The 21,447-nt window shown below is 48.8% G+C and overlaps 2 protein-coding genes and 1 long non-coding RNA gene across 4 annotated transcripts in view; 2 read left to right on the top strand and 1 right to left on the bottom strand.

Annotated features, from left to right (window-relative positions):
• LOC135981580 (uncharacterized) overlaps nt 1-21,447 on the top strand; it is a 116,162-nt gene that overhangs the window by 59,058 nt on the left and 35,657 nt on the right. The window lies entirely within an intron of this gene.
• Nucleotides 1-21,447, bottom strand: part of LOC101943268 (indoleamine 2,3-dioxygenase 1) — a 61,869-nt gene that overhangs the window by 20,769 nt on the left and 19,653 nt on the right. The window lies entirely within an intron of this gene.
• On the top strand, nt 11,435-20,055 carry LOC135981579 (uncharacterized). The gene is made up of 2 exons (XM_065584726.1): nt 11,435-12,486; nt 19,450-20,055. The coding sequence occupies exons 1-2, from the start codon at nt 11,949-11,951 to the stop codon at nt 19,947-19,949; spliced, it is 1,038 nt and encodes a 345-aa protein (XP_065440798.1). The 5' UTR covers nt 11,435-11,948; the 3' UTR covers nt 19,950-20,055.

The following is a 21,447-nucleotide window of genomic DNA, read 5'->3' as shown; positions in this document are numbered from 1 at the left end:
ACATGCTTACCCACACAGTGTCTTCCTGTGAACCCAAACCTTAATGAAAAAGTCAAAATACATATGTTGATGGCCCATCACCAATGGACTGTAAAAGCCAGACAACTTCAGATACAGGCATACATGTGTTGTACTTAGGACCCTATATAAGAAAAAGACCCCAAAATTGGGACTGTCCCTATAAAATCAGGACATCTGGTCACCCTATTACTCCCCACCCCCACCCCCTGTCCTGATTTTTTCACATTTGCTGTCTGGTCACCCTAGTTGTACCTGGAGTGTTTGACTGGCTCATAAATTGTTACTCTGATACAGAAATAGCGGGGGCGTCACCCAATTTATCTCGCATAGGAATCATTGGAAATCTCATTCAGTAAATGGCTATACACCAGCCTTCGTCGATACATTCCAAAGAATGTGATAGATCTCTATCGCTTTCCCTTATGTTATGAAAACAATCTTTCCGCAAGATGAAAACTGTCATATACTGACATGATTATATTCTTAAGTATCTGCTCAGGTTTGCATGTTCCTAACGGATAAAGCGGTGAACCAATGAAGCAGTGCAAATGTATTGTCTTGAACAGCACAAGTTGGTATATTCCTGAGGTAGAGTGCCGGGGGCTGGAGGGATTTGGTTGTGAGATTCATGAGTGGCTGTGGGAGCATTCATGCAGAGAAAGGCACCAATCTAGCTGGGTGTGGGGCTCCACATGCGGTTGTGCTGAGCGATCACAGTGCCTTGAGGGGCTCGCTGCTTGTCACTAGCAAAGCATTGTGAGAGACAACTCTCTAGCCTGGGCTAAGGGGGCACAGCGGTCCCAGGCTGTATCCTGGGGATCCCGTCACAAGGGGTGGGCAAGATTTGACATCTGGCCCCCTTGGAATAAGGGCCTTAAGACTTTTTGCTTAATGTTTAGCAACATGTTAAAACGTGTCAGGGGAGAGGGGAGGTTTCTTCCCCCTAACTAAAATGATTTACAGGCGAATGGAAGAAGAGAATAAAATATATGGACGTAGGAAGATTCCATTCCAGACAGCAAATGGTAGATGAGGAAAAGACAGTAATAAAGGAGGAGGAATTTCCAGTTCTGGTTGGATGGAGCACATGCGTACTACACAGTGACTACTCAACCAGCACGCGAAGAACTGGCTAGGTTATGAGTAAACATGCCACAAAGCAAGGTAATGCAATCTGCCGTTGTTTGTACAGGATGGAATTTAGTTAATCTGTTCTAGCAACGCCTGGCCCCTTTAGTGTGAATTGAACCCAGCTCCAAGTTCAAACCTATGTGCAGCCTGTAAATCTCAAGAAGGACAAGAATGTGGTGGAAGGTAAGGTTCTAACATACTGCCTCTGTGCCTAGAACCTGCTTGTGCCCTTCAATATTTCCACGAAGGATTTGATCTGCACTAGGACTGTTCAAGGCTGTGTTTGCGTTACTTTCTCATCCTTTGAGTGTACCTTATAAGCAAGCAAACACGTGCACAAAATATTTCAGTCTAGGGTAGCTGTGGACTGATTTTTCTCACATCCATGTAATGCCAAACTTCTGCGGAAAGCAGAAGAAAGAGCTCACGCTGCCACTGCTCTTCTTCGCAGGCTCTTGAAAAGAAAAACAATTGTGACTGCAGTGGGGCCTCTGTTGTCTTCCATATTTTTATTGTTCAGTTGTGTACTCCTGGTGTGCTATTCAATCACTAAACAAAGAATCTGGGTATAGGCTTTGTACTGTGAAACTCTTCTCTCTCACCACACACACACACACACACACACACACACACACACACACACACACACACACACACACACACACACAGAGCGATGGCCTCAGTTACTTACAATACAGGGGTGAAGGAGATGGGTATAGTCACATTTACCGTCATTGCCTGTTCCTAGTTTGGCTGTGTTGTACACTCTGCAGCAGCTTAGGGTATGTCTACACTACGAAATTAGGTCGAATTTATAGAAGTTGGTTGTGTGTGTCCCCAATAAAATGCTCTAAGCGCATTAAGTCAGCGGATTTGCGTCCACGGTACAGAGGCTAGCGTCGATTTCCGGAGCATTGCACTGTGGGTAGCTATCCCACAGTTCCCGCAGTCATCGCCGCCCATTGGAATTCTGGGTTGAGATCCCAATGCCTGATGAGGCAAAAACAGTGTTGCGGTGGATTCTGGGTACAAGTCTTCAGGCCCTCTTTCCCCCCCCCCCCCAATGAGAGTAACGGCAGACAATCGTTTTGCGCCTTTTTTCCTCGGTTACCTGTGCAGACGACATACCACGGCAAGCATGGAGCCCGCTCAGCTCAGCTCACCGTCACCATATGTCATCTGGGTGCCGGCAGACATGGTACTGCATTGCTACACAGCAGCAGCTCCTTGCCTTTTGGCAGCGGATGGTGTATTACAACTGGTATCCGTCGTCGTCGTACTCCTCAGTGAGTTCGGTCAGAGGCGCCTGAGCAGACATGTTTTGTCCCCTGGAGACTCAGTCCTGCCGGCAGTCCTATTGCACCGTCTTGACGATGATGGCTAGCAGTCGTAATGCAGCATCTTCTGCCAAGCACCCAGAAGATGCCGATGGCTATCAGTCATGCTGCACCATCTGCTGCCAGCCTAAGATGTAAAAAATAGATGGACCAGATTTGTTCTGTATTCATTTGCTTCCCCCTCCCTCCGTGAAATCAACGGCCTGCTAAACCCAGGGTTTTGAGTTCAATCTTTGGGGGGGCCATTCTGTGTGACAGTTGTTTGTGTTTCTCCCTGATGCACAGCCACCTTTGTTGATTTTAATTCCCTGTAGGCCATGTCGTCCCTCCCTCCCTTTTGCGGCTTTTTTCAGCCCAGACGCCATAGCACTGGGATCATGGAGCCCGCTCAGATCACCGCGGCAGTTATGAGCACTATGAACACCACGCGCATTGTCCTGGAGTATATGCAGAGCAGAACCTGCCAAGGCAAAACCAGGCGAGGAGGCGATTGCAGCGCGGCGACGAGAGTGATGAAGAAATTGACATAGACATAGACCTCTCTCAAAGTACAGGCCCCAGCAATGTGCAAATCATGGTGTTACTGGGGCAGGTTCATGGCGTGGAATGCCGGGAAACAAGCACAGACTGGTGGGACTGCATTGTGTTGCAGGTATGGGACGATTTCCAGTGGCTGCGAAACTTTCGCATGCGTAAGGGCACTTTCATGGAACTTTGTGACTTGCTTTCCCCTGCCCTGAAGCGCCAGAATACCAGGATGAGAGCTGCCCTCACAGTTGAGAAGCGAGTGGCGATAGCCCTGTGGAACCTTGCAACGCCAGACAGCTACTGGTCAGTCGGGAATCAATTTGGAGTGGGCAAATCTACTGTGGGGGCTGCTGTGATCCAAGTAGCCAACGCAATCAAAGAGCCGCTGATATCAAGGGTAGTGACTCTCGGAAATGTGCAGGTCATAATGGATGGCTTTGCTGCAATGGGATTCCCCAACGGTGGTGGGGCGATAGACTGAACCCATAACTCTATCTTGTCATTGGAGCACCAAGCCAGCGAATACATAAACCGAAAAGGGTACTTTTCAATGCTGCTGCAAGCCCTGGTGGATCACAAGGGACGTTTCACTAACAGCAATGTGGGATGGCCGGGAAAGGTACATGATGCTCGCGTCTTCGGGATCTCTGGTCTGTTTCAAAAGCTGGAGGAAGGGACTTTCTTCCCGGACCAGAAAATAACCGTTGGGGATGTTGAAATGCCTATCGTTCTCCTTGGGGACCCAGCCTACCCCTTAATGCCATAGCTCATGAAGCCGTACACAGGCAGCCTGGACAGTAGTCGGGACCTGTTCAACTATAGGCTGAGCAAGTGCAGAATGGTGGTAGAATGTGCATTTGGACGTTTAAAAGCATGCTGGTGCAGTTTACTGACTCGGATAGACCTCAGCGAAACCAATATCCCCACTGTTATTGCTGCTTGCTGTGCGCTCCACAATATCTGTGAGAGTAAGGGGGAGACATTTATGGCAGGGTGGGAGGTTGAGGCACATCGCCTGGCCGCTGATTACACACAGGCAGACACCAGGGCGGTTAGAAGAGCACAGCAGAGCGCAGTGCGCATCAGAGAAGCTTTGAAAACCAGTTTTATGACTGGCCAGGCTACGGTGTGAAGCTACTTCCCTGTAAGCTAACCACCCTCCCCTTCCCCCTTCGAGCACCGCTTGCAGAGGCAATAAAGTCATTGTTACTTCACATTCATGCATTCTTTATTAATTCATCACACAACTAGGGGGATAACTGCCAAGGTAGCCCGGGAGGGGTGGGGGAGGAGGGAAGGACAAGGACACACTGCACTTCAATAAGTGTTAAAGTTTTAAAGGCCAGCCTTCTGATGCTTGGGCAATCCTCTGGGGTGGAGTGGCCGGAGGCCCCCCCCACCGCGTTCTTTGGCGTCTGGGTGAGGAGGCTGCGGAACTTGAGGAGGAGGCCTGTTGGTTACACAGGGGCTGTGGCGACGGTCTCTGCTCCTGCTGCCTTTCCTGCAGCTCAACCATACGCTGGAGCATATCAGTTTGATGCTCCAGCAGCCGGAGCATCAACTCCTGCCTTCTGTCAGCAATCTGACACCACCTATCCTCTTCAGCCCACCACTTGCTCTCTTCAGCCTGCGATTCAGCCTGCCACCTCTCCTCTAGTTCATATTGTGCTTTTCTGCACTCTGACATTGTCTGCCTCCATGCATTCTGCTGTGCTCTGTCTGGAGCTCCGAGAACATATCAGCCCGAGTAAGCCGTTTTCTCCTTCTAATCTTCACTAGCGTCTGCGAAGGAGAAACATTTGCAGCTGGTGGAGGAAAAGGGAGAGGTGGTTAAAAAGACACATTTTAGAGAACAAGGGCTTTTTTTTAACCTTCATAACATGTGGGAATGGTTTCAAGCAGCAGCGCCCTCAGTTCCCATACCAAGCACCCATTGGGTGTGGAGGGGGGAGGGGGCTTAGTTGGCTTTGTGCAGCCCCTCCTTTTACATTGCAAACCCATTTTAAATGGCCAACCCAATTGTCTGGGATGATCACTTCCCCCTCCCCCTCCCCCCCCCCCCCCCACTGCGTGGCTAACAGCAGGGAATATTTCTGTTCAGCCGAGCAGGAACGGGCACCTCTGAATGTCCCCTTAATAAAATCACCCCATTTCAACCAGGTGACTGTGAATGATATCTCTCTTTGTTACCCTCAGGAGAGTGATAAGGAATGGATGTTGTCTGCATGCCAGCAAACACCGGGACCATACGCTGCCATGCTTTGTTATGCAATGATTCCAGACTACGTGCTACTGGCCTGGCGTGGTAAAGTGTCCTACCATGGCGGACGGGATAAGGCAGCCCTCCCCAGAAACCTTTTGCAAAGGCTTTGGGAGTAGATCAAGGAGAGCTTTCTGGAGATGTCCCTGGAGGATTTCCACTCCATCCCCATACACGTTAACAGACTTTTCCAGTAGCTGTACTAGCTGCGATTGCCAGGCAAATTAATCATTAAACAAGCTTGCTTTGTAAATATTACACATGGTTTAAAAGGTACACTCACCAGAGGTCCCTTGTGCGCCGTCAGGGTCTGGGAGCACGCCTTGGGTGAGTTCGGGGGTTACTGGTTCCAGGTCCAGGGTGATAAACATATCCTTGCTGTTGGGGAAACCGGTTTCTCCACTTCCTTGCTGTGAGCTATCTTCATCATCTTCCTCGTCCCCCAAACTTGCTTCCGTGTTGCGTGATTCTCCATTGATGGAGTCAAAGCACGGGGTTGGGGTAGTGGTAGCTGCACCCCCAAGCATGGCATGCAGCTCTGCATAGAAGCGGCATGTTTGCAGCTCTGCCCCGAACCTTCCGTTTGCCTCTCTGGCTTTGTGGTAGGCTTGCCTTAGCTCCTTAATTTTCACGCGGCACTGCTGTGCGTCCCTGTTATGGCCTCTGTCCTTCATGCCCTTTGAGACTTTTTTTCTAATGTTTTGGCATTTCGTTTACTGCAACGGAGTTCAGCTAGCACTGATTCGTCTCCCCATACGGTGAGCAGATCCCGTACCTCCCGTTCTGTCCATGCTGGAGCTCTTTTGTGATCCTGGGACTCCATCATGGTTACCTGTACTGATGAGTTCTGCATGGTCATCACCTGTGCTCTCCATGCTGGGCAAACTTGATTTTCATTTCCTAAGTTCTCAGGGCTTTTCCTGTCTACCTGGTCAGTGCATCTGAGTTGAGAGTGCTGTCCAGAGCGGTCACAATGAAGCTCTCTGGGATAGCTCCCAGAGGCCAATACCGTCTAATTCCATCCACACTACCCCAAATCCGAACCGGAAAGGCCGATTTCTTTACTCCACCTCCGACGAGGGGGATTAGCGCTGAAATCGGTTTAAACGGCCCTTTAAGTCGAAAAAAAGGGCTTCGGCGTGTGGACGTGTCCAAGCTTAATTAGATTTAATGCTGCTAAATTTGACCTAAAGTCGTAGTGTAGACCAGGCCTCAGGGTGTAGATTAGAGTGCACTGTTAAAGAAAATTACCCCACTTTGCAACAGGAGTAGATCATGCACCATGGAACTTCCAGTGCAAGAGGCCATGTTACTGTGGGGTGTGTCCTGCATTTAGAAAAGTCTCTAGAGGTGTATGGTTACAGCCTCCTATACCTGATGATGCACCCATAAAAATATACACACAAACTCTGTCAGCAGCCTGCAGCATCACTGTGAGAGCTTATGTATACACACAAATAATACATTTGTCGACAAAGAAATGTACATATAGTTTGTGATTTGAATTGAACATGTATGAAGGACTAAAAAGTGCATCTGATTAGAAATATGCATGCAGTGGTGTTCTTGTGAACAGGTCTGGCTGTTTGTTTAGTTTGTAGAAACTGTTATGTTTATATACATTGTAGATTAGAGTTTAGCATCTAACTCAATGCCTGTTCATGTGAGTAAGAGTGCTGCTGAGTGCAGCAAGGAGTACTAGACTTATACAGATTACACACCTAATACACTGACCTCTTGTATGCACATTATAGAAATTAAAATCAAACAAGCCCCTAGTACAAAACGCACACCAATAATCTCGTATGAAAAGATTTTAAATGATTAACATTATAGAGGAATATGTTTGCCTGCACAAGTATTTGTCTGTACATGTTTAATTTACCACATGCTAAAGTGACTACAGTTTGAGATCGATGTTACAGATGAGGTAAGGTTGTTTTAATGGATTTGTTGTTAAATAATTAATTAACAATGTCAACAAATCCATTACATATCAGTGTTTAATGTTTTAGTTACATGTAACAATATTCCTGAAACAGACATTTAACAGTACAACAAATAAGTTTATTAAAAGTTTTTGTTTGTGGTGTATGTGTTTAACATCTGTAACTATGTATGTAAACTTAAACTTGCAGATGTGAAATGTATGTTGTACATGTGCTAAGCAAGATCTCACAGATTTCATATATTAATCCTTTAAAGATGGTACCAGTAATGGTGGTGTAAATTAGAAATCAGTTTTGAGGTACTTTAAAGTGTAAATAAAAGACGGTTACTCACCTTTGTAACTGTTGTTCTTTGAGATGTGTTGCTCATATCCATTCCAATTAGGTGTGCGCGCGCCGCGTGCACGATCGTCGGAGAAATTTTTCTACCCTAGCAACACCCGGTGGGTCGGCTGCGGAGCCCCCTGGAGGGGCGCTTTCATGGCGCTGGATATATACCGCAGCCGACCCAGCGCCCCCTCAGTTCCTTCTTGCCGGCTACTCCGACAGTGGGGAAGGGGGGCGGATTTGGAATGGATATGAGCAACACATCTCTAAGAACAACAGTTACAAAGGTGAGTAACCGTTTTTTCTTCTTTGAGTGTTTGCTCATATAGATTCCAATTAGGTGACTACCAAGCCTTACCTAGGTGGTGGGGTCAGAGTGAGACATTGCCATGTGCAAAACCGCTGATCCGAATGCAGCATCGTCTCGGGATCGCTGTACAAGCGCGTAGTGAGCGGCGAAGGTGTGGTCTGACGACCAAACTGCAGCTCTACAAATGTCCTGGATAGGAACTTGAGCCAGGAAGGCAGTCGAGGAGGCCTGGGCCCTCGTGGAGTGAGCGGTGAGGCGCAGCGTCGGGACACCGGCCAGCTCGTAGCAAGCACGAATGCAGGACGCGATCCAAGAGGAGAGATGTTGGGAGGAGACCGGTAGGCCCTTCATCCGGTCGGCTACTGCAACGAAAAGTTGCGTTGTCTTTCGAAATGGTTTCGTACGGTCAATATAGAAAGCAAAGGCCCTGCGCACGTCCAAGGAGTGCATACACTGTGTGGCGTGCAGCTTAGGATGAAGACCGGGAGGAATATATCTTGGTTCACGTGAAAAGCTGATACCACCTTGGGAAGGAAGGCAGGGTGGGGGCGAAGCTGCACCTTGTTTTTATGGAAGACTGTATACGGAGGCTCAGATGTGAGCACCCTGAGTTCAGAAACACGCCTTGCTGAAGTGATGGCTACAAGGAAGACTGTCTTCCAAGATAGGTAAAGGAGCGAGCAGGTAGCCAGTGGCTCAAACAGGGCTCCTGTGAGCTTGGAGAGGACCACATTAAGATCCCACGCCGGAACAGGTTGGCGTTGTTGCGGGTAAAGGCGGTCTAAGCCCTTGAGGAATCTGACAACCATCGGGTTAGAGAAGACCGACGAAGCGTGTTCTCCTGGGTGGAACGCCGATATAGCGGCCAGGTGAACTCTGACTGAAGATATCGCCAAGCCCTGCTGTCTCAGGGACAGGAGATACTTGAGTATGAGGGGAATAGATGCCTGCAAGGGGGGCGTGGCCCACTGTTCGCACCAACAGGAGAACCGCTTCCACTTGGCTAAGTAGGTGGTCCGCGTAGAGGGCTTTCTACTTCCCAGCAGAATCTGTTGCACGGGATGTGAGCATTGCAGTTCTGTCCGATTCTGCCATGGAGCATCCACGCTGTAAGGTGGAGCGATTGCAGGTCGGGGTGACACAATCGACCGGGGTCCTGGGAGATCAAGTCTGGGCACAAGGGAAGCGTGATCGGAGTTTGAATCGATAGCTCCAGAAGCGTGGTGTACCAGTGCTGTCTTGGCCAAGCTGGAGCGACTAGAATCATACGCGCCTGGTGTTTGCGTAGTTTGAGCAGTACCCTGTGGACCAGTGGGAACGGAGGGAAAGCGTAGAACAGCTGGCCCTTCCACGTTAGAAGGAAGGCGTCAGACAGGGAGCCCAGAGATCGCCCTTGAAGGCAGCAGAACGCGTGGCACTTCCTGTTGGCTCGAGATGCGAACAGGTTGACCTGGGGAAATCCCCACCTTTTGGAAGACGGAATTGATGATGTCCGGGCGAATCGACCACTCGTGCGTCTGGAAGGATCTGCTGAGACGGTCCGCCAGAGTGTTCTGGACTCCAGGGAGGAACGATGCCACGAGATGTATCGAGTGGGCAATGCAGAACTCCCCACAGTCGAATGGCCTCTTGCCATAGGGGAGATGACCGGGCTCCTCCTGGCTTGTTGATGTAGAACATGGCCGTGGTGTTGTCTGTGAGGACTAACACGCAGCGGCCATGTAGGAGACCGAGAAATGCCTGACAGGCTAGGCGCACAGCCATCAGCTCTCGAACACTGATGTACAGAGCTAGTTGGGATGCAGTCCGCAGGCCTTGTGTATGCTGCTCCCCGAGGTGAGCACCCCAACCTAGCGATGAGGCATCCGTGACTAGGTGTAGGGAGGGCTGTGGGGCGTGAAACGGCATTCCTTCACAAACCGCCTTGTGATCCAGCCACCAGGTGAGAGAGGTCAAGACCGAGCTCGGAATCGTGACCACCACGTTCAGGCTGTCCCGAGAAGGGCGGTACACCGACGAGACCCAGGCCTGAAGTTGACGAAGCCGAAGTCTGGCATGTCTGGTTACGTAAGTGCAAGAGGCCATGTGACCCAACAGACCGAGACACGTCCTTACAGTTGTAATCGGGAAGGCTTGGAGCCCGTGGATGATGTTTGCGATGACGCGAAACCGAGAGTCTGGCAGAAGAGCTCGGGCGAGTGTGGAGTCTAGGACTGCCCCGATAAACTCTCTTCTCTGGGTTGGCTCCAAAGTGGACTTCTCTTTGTTGAGTAGAATGCTGAAGTCATGGAATGTTTGTAGTATTATGTGGACGTGCGCCCAAACTTGTTCCCTGGTACGGCCGCGGACCAGCCAGCCGTCTAGGTACGGGAACACCTGTATCCTTTGTCGACGAAGGTATGCTGCCATGACGGCCATACATTTGGTGAACGCTCTCGGAGCCGCGGACAGTCCGAAGGGAAGGCCGGCAAATTGGTAGTGTACCTTGTTTACTACAAAACGAAGAAAGCGCCTGTGAGGGGGGGTAGATCGCTATATGAAAATAAGCGTCCTTCATGTCAAGGGCGGCGTACCAGTCCCCAGGATCCAGGGAAGGGATGATGGTCCCCAAGGAGACCATGCGGAACTTCAAATTCATACTAAAGTTGTTGAGTCCGTGTAAGTCTAAGATGGGTCGCAGACCTCCTTTTGCTTTGGGGATCAGGAAGTAGCGGGAGTAAAACCCCTTGCCTCTTAACTCTGGGGGAACCTCCTTTATGGCCCCCATAGAGAGGAGCCCAAAAACCACCTGTATAAGGAGATGCTCGTGAGAGGGGTCCATGAAGAGGGACGGGGAAGGGGGGGAATGAAGAAAACTGGAGAGCGTATCCCCTCTCCACCGTGCGAAGGACCCAACAGTCCGAAGTTATAAGGGACCAAGCACGGTGGAAACGGGAGAGGCGATCCCAAAAGGAAGGAAATGGATCCTGGGTAGTGGCTGGTGCGCCGTCCTGGGGCGCAGCTTCAAAAGTTTTGCCTAGGGCCTGAAGGCGGCCTAGGCGGGCCCTGTTTCTGACCCTGTTGAGGGCCAGTCGACCTCAGTCTACCACCTCGTCCCCGCCTTCTGAGGAAGTCCTGTCTCGGACGAGGAGGAGGAGGGTAGAACCTTTGTGGCTGGGGCCTAAATGGCCTGCGTTGGGGTCCTGGGACATGCATCCCCAGGGAGCGCATCATGGTCCTCTAGTCCTTGAGGCTCTGTAACCTAGCGTCCGTCTTTTCCGAGAACAAGCCTTGGCCGTCAAACGGCAGATTCTGCAGGGTCTGCCGCAGTTCTGGTGGCAACCCCGAAACCTGAAGCCACGTCGCATGGCTATCCCCGACGCTAGCGTCGTGGCGGCCGAGTCCGCAATGTCGAGGGAGGTCTGTAAGGAGGTTCTAGCCACCTTTTTGCCCTCCTGCACTAGGGCCCTGAACTCCTCCTTCGAGTCCTGGGGGACCAACTCTTTAAATTTCCCCATGGAGATCCGTGAGTTATAGTTATATCGACTTAAGAGCGCCTGTTGGTTTGCAGCCCTGAGCTGCAGACCCCCCCCCCCCCCGCCGAATAAACCTTGGGTCCAAACAAATCAAAGCGCTTAGCGTCCTTTGATTTGGGCCCTACCGCCTGCTGGCCATGGCGCTCTCTGACGTTCACTGATGAGACTACCAGTGAACACGGTGGGGGATGCGTGTAGAGGTACTCATAGGCCTGGTCTACACTACGACTTTAATTCGAATTTACCCTGTAACCGTCCTCACAACGACGCTATTTATTTCGATGTAAAGGGCCCTTTAAATCGATTTCTGTACTCCACCCCGACGAGCGGAGTAGCGCCAAAATCGATTTTAACATTTCGAATTAGGGATAGTGTGGCCGCAATTCGATGGTATTGGCCTCCGGGAGCTATCCCACAGTGCATCATTGTGACCGCTCTGGACAGCAATCTAAACTCGGATGCACGGGCCAGGTAGACAGGAAAAGCCCCGCGAACATTTGAATTTCATTTCCTGTTTGCCCAGCATGGAGAGCACAGGTGACCACAGATAGCTCATCAGCACAGGTAACCATGCAGGCTGATAATCGAAAAAGAGCACCAGCATGGACCGTGAGGGAGGTACTGGATCTGATCGCTGTATGGGGAGAGGATTCAGTGCTTGCAGAACTTCGTTCTAAAAGACGAAATGCAAAAACTTTTGAAAAAATCTCCAAGGGCATGATGGAGAGAGGCCACAATAGGGACTCTGAGCAGTGCCGCGTGAAAGTCAAGGAGCTCAGACAAGCGTATCAAAAAACAAAGGAGGCAAACGGTCGCTCCGGGTCAGAGCCGCGGACATGCCGCTTCTACGCCGAGCTGCATGCAATTCTAGGGGGGGCTGCCACCACTACCCCACCTGTGATCATGGATTCTGGGTCGGGGATAGTCTCATCAGCGACGCCTGAGGATTCTGCCGATGGGGGAGAGGAGGAGGAGGATGAGCTTGCAGAGAGCACACAGCACTCCGTTCTCCCCAACAGCCAGGATCTTTTTCTCACCCTGACTGAAGTACCCTCCCAAGCCTCCCAAGCCAGTACCCAAGACTCTGACCCCATGGAAGGGACCTCAGGTGAGTTTACCTTTTAAAATATAAAACTTGTTTTAAAAGCAAACTGTTTTTAATGATTACTTTGCCCTGAGGACTTGGGATGCATTCGCGGTCAGTTCAGCTACTGGAAAAGTCTGTTAACGTGTCTGGGGATGGAGCGGAAATCCTCCAGGGACATCTCCATGAAGCTCTCCTGGAGGTACTCCGAAAGCCTTGCCACAAGGTTTCTGGGCAGTGCATCCTTATTCCCTCCTCCATGGTAGGACACTTGACCACGCCATGCTTGCAGCAAGTAATCTGGTATCATTGCCTGACAAAGCCTGGCAGCGTATGGTCCCGGTGTTTGCTGGCATTCAAGCAACATCCGTTCTTTATCTTGTTGTGTAATCCTCAGGAGAGTGATATCACTCCTGGTAACCTGGTTGAAATACGGGAACTTAATTAAGGGGACAGAGGTGGCCGTTCCTACTGGGCTGTGGCGGAAAATAAATCCTTCCCTGCAGTTAGCCAAGCACAGATGGGAAATTGGCCCTGAGTTTTTCGCGTTTGGCTAGCAGGGAACTTCCCTGTTACCAGCCACGCGGTGGGGGGAGGGGTACCGTGATCATCCCAGAGAATTCATGGCGGGAGGGGGGCGGCGGCGGGGGGGGGGGGGGTGGTTAGTTTGGTGCCTGCAGGGATCTTCCCTGATTCATAGATTCATAGATTATAGGACTGGAAGGGACCTTGAGAGGTCATCGAGTCCAGTCCCCTGCCCGCATGGCAGGACCAAATACTGTCTAGACCAGGGGTGTCAAACTCAATTGCACAGGGGGCCAAAACTCAAAACTCGCGGGCCGAACAGTATAACCATTTATTTAACAGACTAAATATTTATGTTTTTTAACCATTAATATGAACCAAAATACAGGATATCATTCCAAAATAAATACATTTCAACTTAAAATATTTTGCTCTTCATAAAAAAATATCCTGTCAATACAATACATTCAAAATCTGTACATGCTGGAATATTAAAAAATCTGAAAATATAAATAAAAAATTGAATTTAAAGCAAAAGTATAATCGTAACAAATCATAACATTCCATTTTCTTGTCCTATTTAGTCAGAGCCTGATACTTGGAGTCTTTTCTTTGCAACAAGTTCGTTTATGTTTGGGGTTAGGTTCTGTGTTGTGAAGATTCTCAGGATCGATTGCAGGTGTTCATCAGTGAGGCGACTCCTGTGTGACGTTTTGTTAATTTTCATCACAGAGAACAGCTGCTCGCACAGATATGTGCTGCCAAACATGGACAGGATTCGAGCCGCATGTTGGCGGAGCTGCGGCATCGCTTCAGGAATGAAGCGAGTGAACTGTGCTGGCCCCGCAGTGTCGTACTTTGCCTTCAGTGTCCCGTTACATTGCAGTTCTATCAGCTCCATCTGCATTTCTACAGGTGCGGTTTCCACATCGACTGCAAATGGGTTGCGAAGCAGCTCGAAGTTACTTTTCTGTGCCTCAAAGTCACTGAAGCGCCGTGCGAACTCAGTGCGCAGCGCGCTGAGTTTTTCAGCAAAGGTGGCATTTGGGAAAACTGTGGCACTTTCTTGGTTCCGTATTACTTGGCAACAGGGAAAGTGAGACAAGTTGCATTGGTGCATTTGTGTCTCCCATAAGCGCAGCTTCACTTGAAATGCCTTCACTGCATCATGCATATCGGTTATTATGTGCTCCCGTCCCTGGAGTTGAAGGTTTAAAGCGCTAAGATGCGACGTTATGTCAGCCAGGAACGCCAACTCACATTTCCACTTTTCATCCCGCAGAACTGTGCAGTCTTTCCCCTTACTGTCCATGAACTGGCAGATTTCCTCTCGCAGCTCAAAGTGTCTTTTGAGAACTTTTTCCCGACTTAGCCACCGGAGCTCCGTATGATATGGCATATCGCCAAACTCGCTATCTATTTCCCGCAGAAAAGACTGGAATTGGCGGTGATTTAAACCGTGGGCTCTGATAAAGTTGACGGTTTGTGTTACAGTGTTCATCACATGATCCATTTTTAGGACTTTAGCACTCAGCGATTCCTGGTGTATGATGCAGTGATACACTGTCAACTCACCGGCACAGTTCTCCTCCCGCATCTTTGAGCGCATCCTTCCCACCAGTCCATTTTTTTCACCACACATAGCAGGTGCGCCATCTGTTGTAAGTCCAACGAGTTTTTCCCACGGCAGTTTCATGTCGGTTACACTTTGAAATACATTTCCAAAGATGTCTTCTCCTTTCGTTGTCCCGTGCATCGATTTAATGTCCAGTATTTCCTCTGTTATGCACAAATTGGAATCCACACCACGGATAAATATCGCCAGCTGTGCAGTGTCAGTCGCGTCAGTAGTTTCATCCACGGCAAGGGAGTATGCAACAAAATCTTTTGCTCTTTCAATCAACTGTGTTTTCAAATCAGTCGCCATCTCACAAACCCGATTAGCAACAGTGTTTCTGCTGAGGCTTACATTTGCAAACGCTCGCGTTTTATCTGGACAAAGGACGTCGCACACTTTCATCATACAATTCTTTACGAATTCCCCCTCGGTAAACGGCCGTCCTGATTTGGCGATCTCTTCGGCCACAATGAAACTTGCTTTCACAGCAGCTTCACTTTGTGATTTTGCTTTGGTGAAAAACGTCTGCTGGGATGTCAAATTCTTCTTCAACTCCTCTACCTTTTGTAGCTTCTGTCCTGCGCTCAGGTTTTTGAATTTGTTCTCATGTTTCGTCTCGTAGTGCCGTCTTAGGTTATACTCCTTCATTACAGCGATATTACTCCCGCAAAGGAGACACACTGGTTTACCTGCAATTTCAGTAAACATATACTCATTCTCCCACCGGCTTTGAAAGCCTCGGTTTTCAGAATCAATTTTTCTCTTGGCCATTGTTTGGGTCTAGCTTTGATTTGAGATTAGCGTTGTATACATCAACAGACCGCGAACTTGAACCGCGGCTTGCCGTTGGCGGCAATTGCACTGCATCATGGGATTTGTAGTGTGTGTTATTGGGGCGTCATATCACAGGGCCATTAAAAACAGATATATAAAACGATTTCGCGGGCCGGATATAATTGTATGGCGGGCCGGATGTGGCCCGCGGGCCTTGAGTTTGACACATGTGGTCTAGACCATCCCTGATAGACATTTATCTAACCTACTCTTAAATATTTCCAGAGACGGAGATTCCACAACCTCCCTAGGCAATTTGTTCCAGTGTTTAACCACCCTGACAGTTAGGAAAAAGTTCCTAATGTCCAACCTAGACCTCCCTTGCTGCAGTTTAAACCCATTGTTTCTGGTTCTATCCTTAGAGGCTAAGGTGAACAAGTTCTCTCCCTCCTCCTTATGACACCCTTTTAGATACCTGAAAACTGCTATCATGTCCCCTCTCAGTCTTCTCTTCTCTTCTCCAAACTAAACAAACCCAGTTCTTTCAGCCTTCCTTCATAGGTCATGTTCTCAAGACCTTTAATCATTCTTGTTGCTCTTCTTTGGACCCTTTCCAATTTCTCCACATCTTTTTTAAAATGCGGCGCCCAGAACTGGACACAATACTCCAGCTGAGGCCTAACCAGAGCAGAGTAGAGCGGAAGAATGACTTCTCGTGTCTTGCTCACAACACACCTGTTAATGCATCCCAGAATCATGTTTGCTTTTTTTGCAACAGCATCACACTGTTGACTCATATTTAGCTTGTGGTCCACTATAACCCCTAGATCCCTTTCTGACGTACTCCTTCCTAGACAGTCTTTTCCCATTCTGTATGTGTGAAATTGATTTTTCCTTCCTAAGTGGAGCACTTTGCATTTGTCTTTGTTAAACTTCATCCTGTTTAACTCAGACCATTTCTCCAATTTGTCCAGATCATTTTGAATTATGACCCTGTCCTCCAAAGTAGTTGCAATCCCTCCCAGTTTGGTATCATCCGCAAACTTAATAAGCGTACTTTCTATGCCAATATCTAAGTCGTTGATGAAGATATTGAACAGAGCCGGTCCCAAAACAGACCCCTGCGGAACCCCACTCGTTACGCCTTTCCAGCAGGATTGGGAACCATTAACAACAACTCTCTGAGTACGGTTATCCAGCCAGTTATGCACCCACCTTATAGTAGCCCCATCTAATTTGTATTTGCCTAGTTTATCGATAAGAATATCATGCGAGACCGTATCAAATGCCTTACTAAAGTCTAGGTATACCACATCCACCGCTTCACCCTTATCCACAAGGCTCGTTATTCTATCAAAGAAAGCTATCAGATTGGTTTGACATGATTTGTTCTTCACAAATCCATGCTGGCTGTTCCCTATCACCTTACCACCTTCCAAGTGTTTGCAGATGATTTCCTTAATTACTTGCTCCATTATCTTCCCTGGCACAGAAGTTAAACTAACTGGTCTGTAGTTACCTGGGTTGTTTTTATTTCCCTTTTTATAGATGGGCACTATATTTGCCCTTTTCCAGTCTTCTGGAATCTCTCCAGTCTCCCATGACTTTCCAAAGATAATAGCTAGAGGCTCAGATACCTCCTCTATTAGCTCCTTGAGTATTCTAGGATGCATTTCATCAGGCCCGGGTGACTTGCAGGCATCTAACTTTTCTAAGTGATTTTTAACTTGTTCTTTTTTTATTTTATCCGCTAAACCTACCCCCTTCCCATTAGCATTCACTATGTTAGGCATTGCTTCAGACTTCTCGGTGAAGACCGAAACAAAGAAGTCATTAAGCATCTCTGCCATTTCCAAGTTTCCTGTTACTGTTTCTCCCTCTTCACTAAGCAGTGGGCCTACCCTGTCTTTGGTCTTCCTCTTGCTTCTAATGTATTGATAAAAAGTCTTCTTGTTTCCTTTTATTCCCGTAGCTAGTTTGAGCTCATTTTGTGCCTTTGCCTTTCTAATCTTGCCCCTGCATTCCTGTGTTGTTTGCCTATATTCATCCTTTGTAATCTGTCCTAGTTTCCATTTTTTATATGACTCCTTTTTATTTTTTAGATCGTGCAAGATCTCGTGGTTAAGCCAAGGTGGTCTTTTGTCACATTTTCTATCTTTCCTAACCAGCGGAATAGCTTGCTTTGGGGCCCTTAATAGTGTCCCTTTGAAAAACTGCCAACTCTCCTCAGTTGTTTTTCCCCTCAGTCTTGATTCCCATGGGACCTTACCTATCAGCTCTCTGAGCTTCCCAAAATCTGCCTTCCTGAAATCCATTGTCTCTATTTTGCTGTTCTCCCTTCTACCCTTGGTTAGAATTGCAAACTCTATGATTTCATGATCACTTTCACCCAGGCTGCCTTCTACTTTCACATTCTCAACGAGTTCCTCCCTATTTGTTAAAATCAAGTCTAGAACAGCTTCCCCCCTAGTAGCTTTTTCAACCTTCTGAAATAAAAAGTTGTCTCCAATGCAGTCCAAGAATTTGTTGGATAGTCTGTGCCCCGCTGTGTTATTTTCCCAACATATATCCGGATAGTTGAAGTCCCCCATCACCACCAAATCTTGGGCTTTGGATGATTTTGTTAGTTGCTTGAAAAAAGCCTCATCCACCTCTTCCACCTGGTTAGGTGGCCTGTAGTAGACTTCTAGCGTGACATCTCCCTTGTTTTTTGCCCCTTTAAGCCTAACCCAGAGACTCTCAACACTTCCGTCTCCTATGTCCATCTCTACCTCAGTCCAAGTGTGTACATTTTTAATATATAAGGCAACACCTCCTCCCTTTTTCCCCTGTCTATCCTTCCTGAGCAAGCTGTACCCATCCACACCAACATTCCAATCATGTGTATTATCCCACCAAGTTTCAGTGATGCCAACAATGTCATAGTTGTATTTATTTATTAGCACTTCCAGTTCTTCCTGCTTATTCCCCATACTTCTCGCATTTGTATATAGGCATCTAAGATACTGGTTTGATCTTTCCTCCCAGTTTTGTCCTGACTCTCCTTTCTCTCTGCCAATATAGCCCACACTCCCTCTTGTTTCCGACCCATCTCCCCGGTCTCCATGTTCCCCACTTACCTGTGGGCTTTGCTCACCTGTCCCCGTCGAACCTAGTTTAAAGCCCTCCTCACTAGGTTAGCCAGTCTGTGTGCGAATAGGGTCTTTCCTCTCCTCGAAAGCTGAACGCCATCTCTGCCTAGCAGTCCTTCCTCAAATAGCATCCCGTGGTCTAGGAAGCCAAAGCCCTCCTGGCGACACCATCTTCGCAGCCAGGCATTCACCTCCATGATGCATCTGTCTCTGCCCGGGCCCCTACCTTTGACAGGAAGAATGGAAGAGAATACCACCTGCACTCCAAACTCCTTCACCCGTACTCCCAGAGCCCTGTAGTCACTCTTGATCCGCTCAGTGTCACACCGCGCAGTATCATTTGTGCCCACATGGATGAGTAGCATGGGGTAGTAGTCAGAGGGCTGGATAATCCTCGACAATGCCTCCGTAACGTCTCGGATACGGGCCCCCGGCAGGCAGCATACCTCCCGAGATGAAATGTCAGGGCGACAGATGGGCGCCTCCGTCCCCCTCAGCAGAGAGTCTCCGACCACCACTACCCTACGTTTCCTATTCCTGATACCAGCCACGCGGTGGGGGGGAGGGGTACAGCGATCATCCCAGAGAATTCATGGCGAGAGGGGGGGTGGTTAGTTTGTTTTCTGCTGCTGCTGCTGAATGTTAACAGAAAAACCGCAGCACTCTACAGGCTATGCTTGGTATGTGGGAAAGGAGGGCGCAGAAGCTGTAAAACAATGGCTTACCATGGCCGCATGCAAGCCGAATTCTGTTGCCCAGACCTGTGATCTCTAGCAGCAAAGCCACAGGCACTCAGCATTAAGAGGCAAAATGCGACCTTGCACAGAAATCACATGTGCTATGTAATGTGAATAGTGTTGGTCACCGTGAAAGAGTATAAGCATTGTTCTGCAAAATGTAGCTTTTTAAACAATTCTCTCTTTTTTCCCCTCCCTACAGCAGCTGCAAATTCCTCAAGCATCCCTCCTCCATCCCGAAGGTTATCACAGATAAGGCGTTGTAAGAAGAGAACGCGAGACGAGCTGTTTTCTGAAATTATGGAATCCAGCCGCAGTGACAGTGCTCATCTGAATGAGTGGAAGGAAACAGTTTCAAAGTATAGGAAAGAAGCCAGTGAACGTGAGGACAGGAGGGACCAACGTGAGGACAGGAGGGACGCTCGAGATGAGAGGTGGCGGCAGGAAGACCAGAGGAGGCAGGATGCAACGCTGGGGCTGCTGCGTGAGCAAACAGACATGCTCCGGCGTCTGGTGGAGCTTCAGGAACGGCTGCTGGAAAACAGACTGCCGCTTCAGCCCCTGTTCCACCCTCCCCCCTCCCCATGTTCCGTATCCTCCTCACCCAGACGTGTAAGAACACGGGGGGGGGGGGGGAGGCTCCGTACACCTTCCCATTCCACCCCAGTAGACAGCCCAAGCAAAAGGCTGTCATTTTTTTAACCTTTTCTTTGTGGCTTTTTTCTTCCCAGCAATCCTCCTCCCAAATACCACCCGGGTTCCCTCCCTCTTTTTCTAATCTATTAATAAAGAATAAATGATTTTTAAATGATAGTGACTTTATTTGGTTTGAAAGAAAGCTGGGGGAAGGGGGAGGGTGGGTTCCTTACAGAAAATGAGTCAATAAAGGGGGCGGGTTTTCATGAAGGAGAAACAAACAGATATTTCACACTGTAGCCTGGCCAGTCATGAAACTGGTTTTTAAAGCTTCTCTGATGCACAGCGCTTCCTGGTGTGCTCTTCTAATCGCCCTGGTGTCTGGCTGCGCGTAATCAGCAGCCAGGCGATTTGCCTCAGCCTCCCACCCCGCCATAAAGGTCTCCCCCTTACTTTCACAGAGATTGTGGAGTTTTTCTGGTCCTGGCTGAGCATAAACTCCACGAGAACGCGCGAGGTGTTTACAATGTTCATGACTGCTGTCTTGAGCTCAGCGGGGTCCATGCTTGCCGTGGTATGGAGTCTGCAATGTTCACCCACCCAGGAAAAAAGGCGCGAAAATGGTTGTCTGCTGTCCGTTGCTTTCATGCAGGGAGGGAGGGAGGAGGTGAGGCTGTACCCAGAACCACCTGCGACGATGTTTTTTGTCCCATCAGGCACTGGGATCTTAACCCACAATCCCAATGGGCGCGGGAGACTGCGGGAACTATGGGATAGCTATGGGATAGCTACCCACAGTGCAACGGTGCAGAAATCGACGCTAGCCCCGGTACTTGGACGCACACCACCGAATTAATGTGCTTAGTGTGGCCGCATACATTTAGACTTTATACAACCTGTTTTTCAAATCCGAATTATATAAATTCGGATTAATCCCGTAGTGTAGACATACCCATAGTCTTTAGAAGTGTAAGCAGAGTCAGGATGAGCTCTACCCTGACATCTGGTGGTGAATTATGGCGAGTGTGGAAAAGAACTCCAGGGGCTGATCTTGTTTGCATAGGCACATCCACTCGCCTGGCATGAAACAAAAGCAACTGAAAGTCGTTACTTTGGCTGGTGTGGGATCCCCAGTTTTCTCTGTTGGGGCAGGAAGAATAAAGTTTTGTTACCCTGATTCTGTGAATCAAGGCCAGTGGAACTGTTGTATGACAGAAGGACTGAGTCCGTCCTTCACCATTACCTAAGTAGCACTTGCTTGACAAGGGGCATGGGTTACAAAACCCAGTGAATTGAGAGAGGATGGGGACGGGTATTTGTACCTGATGGTGTGGGCCCCCTCTGAGGGTTTGAAACACCAATTGCACTACCACCTCTCTCCACTGTTGAATATCCGAGCTAATTTTGATTCCATTAGGAGTCTAGTTACAGGCTGCTGAGCTGAATTCACTTTGGGCCAATGGTGCACTAGCACTGGGGCTCCCCTACCATGAGCTGAAATCGCTAAGAGCTGAAATCACAAAAGAGTTAAAGTTATTAAGAGCTGAGATCAATGAGTGCTGTG

Source organism: Chrysemys picta, chromosome 2 (genome assembly GCF_011386835.1).
Source record: "Chrysemys picta bellii isolate R12L10 chromosome 2, ASM1138683v2, whole genome shotgun sequence".
NCBI lineage: Eukaryota > Metazoa > Chordata > Testudines > Emydidae > Chrysemys > Chrysemys picta.
The sequence above is the reverse complement of the archived record's forward strand: the minus strand, read 5'-3'. Positions and strand labels throughout refer to the sequence as shown.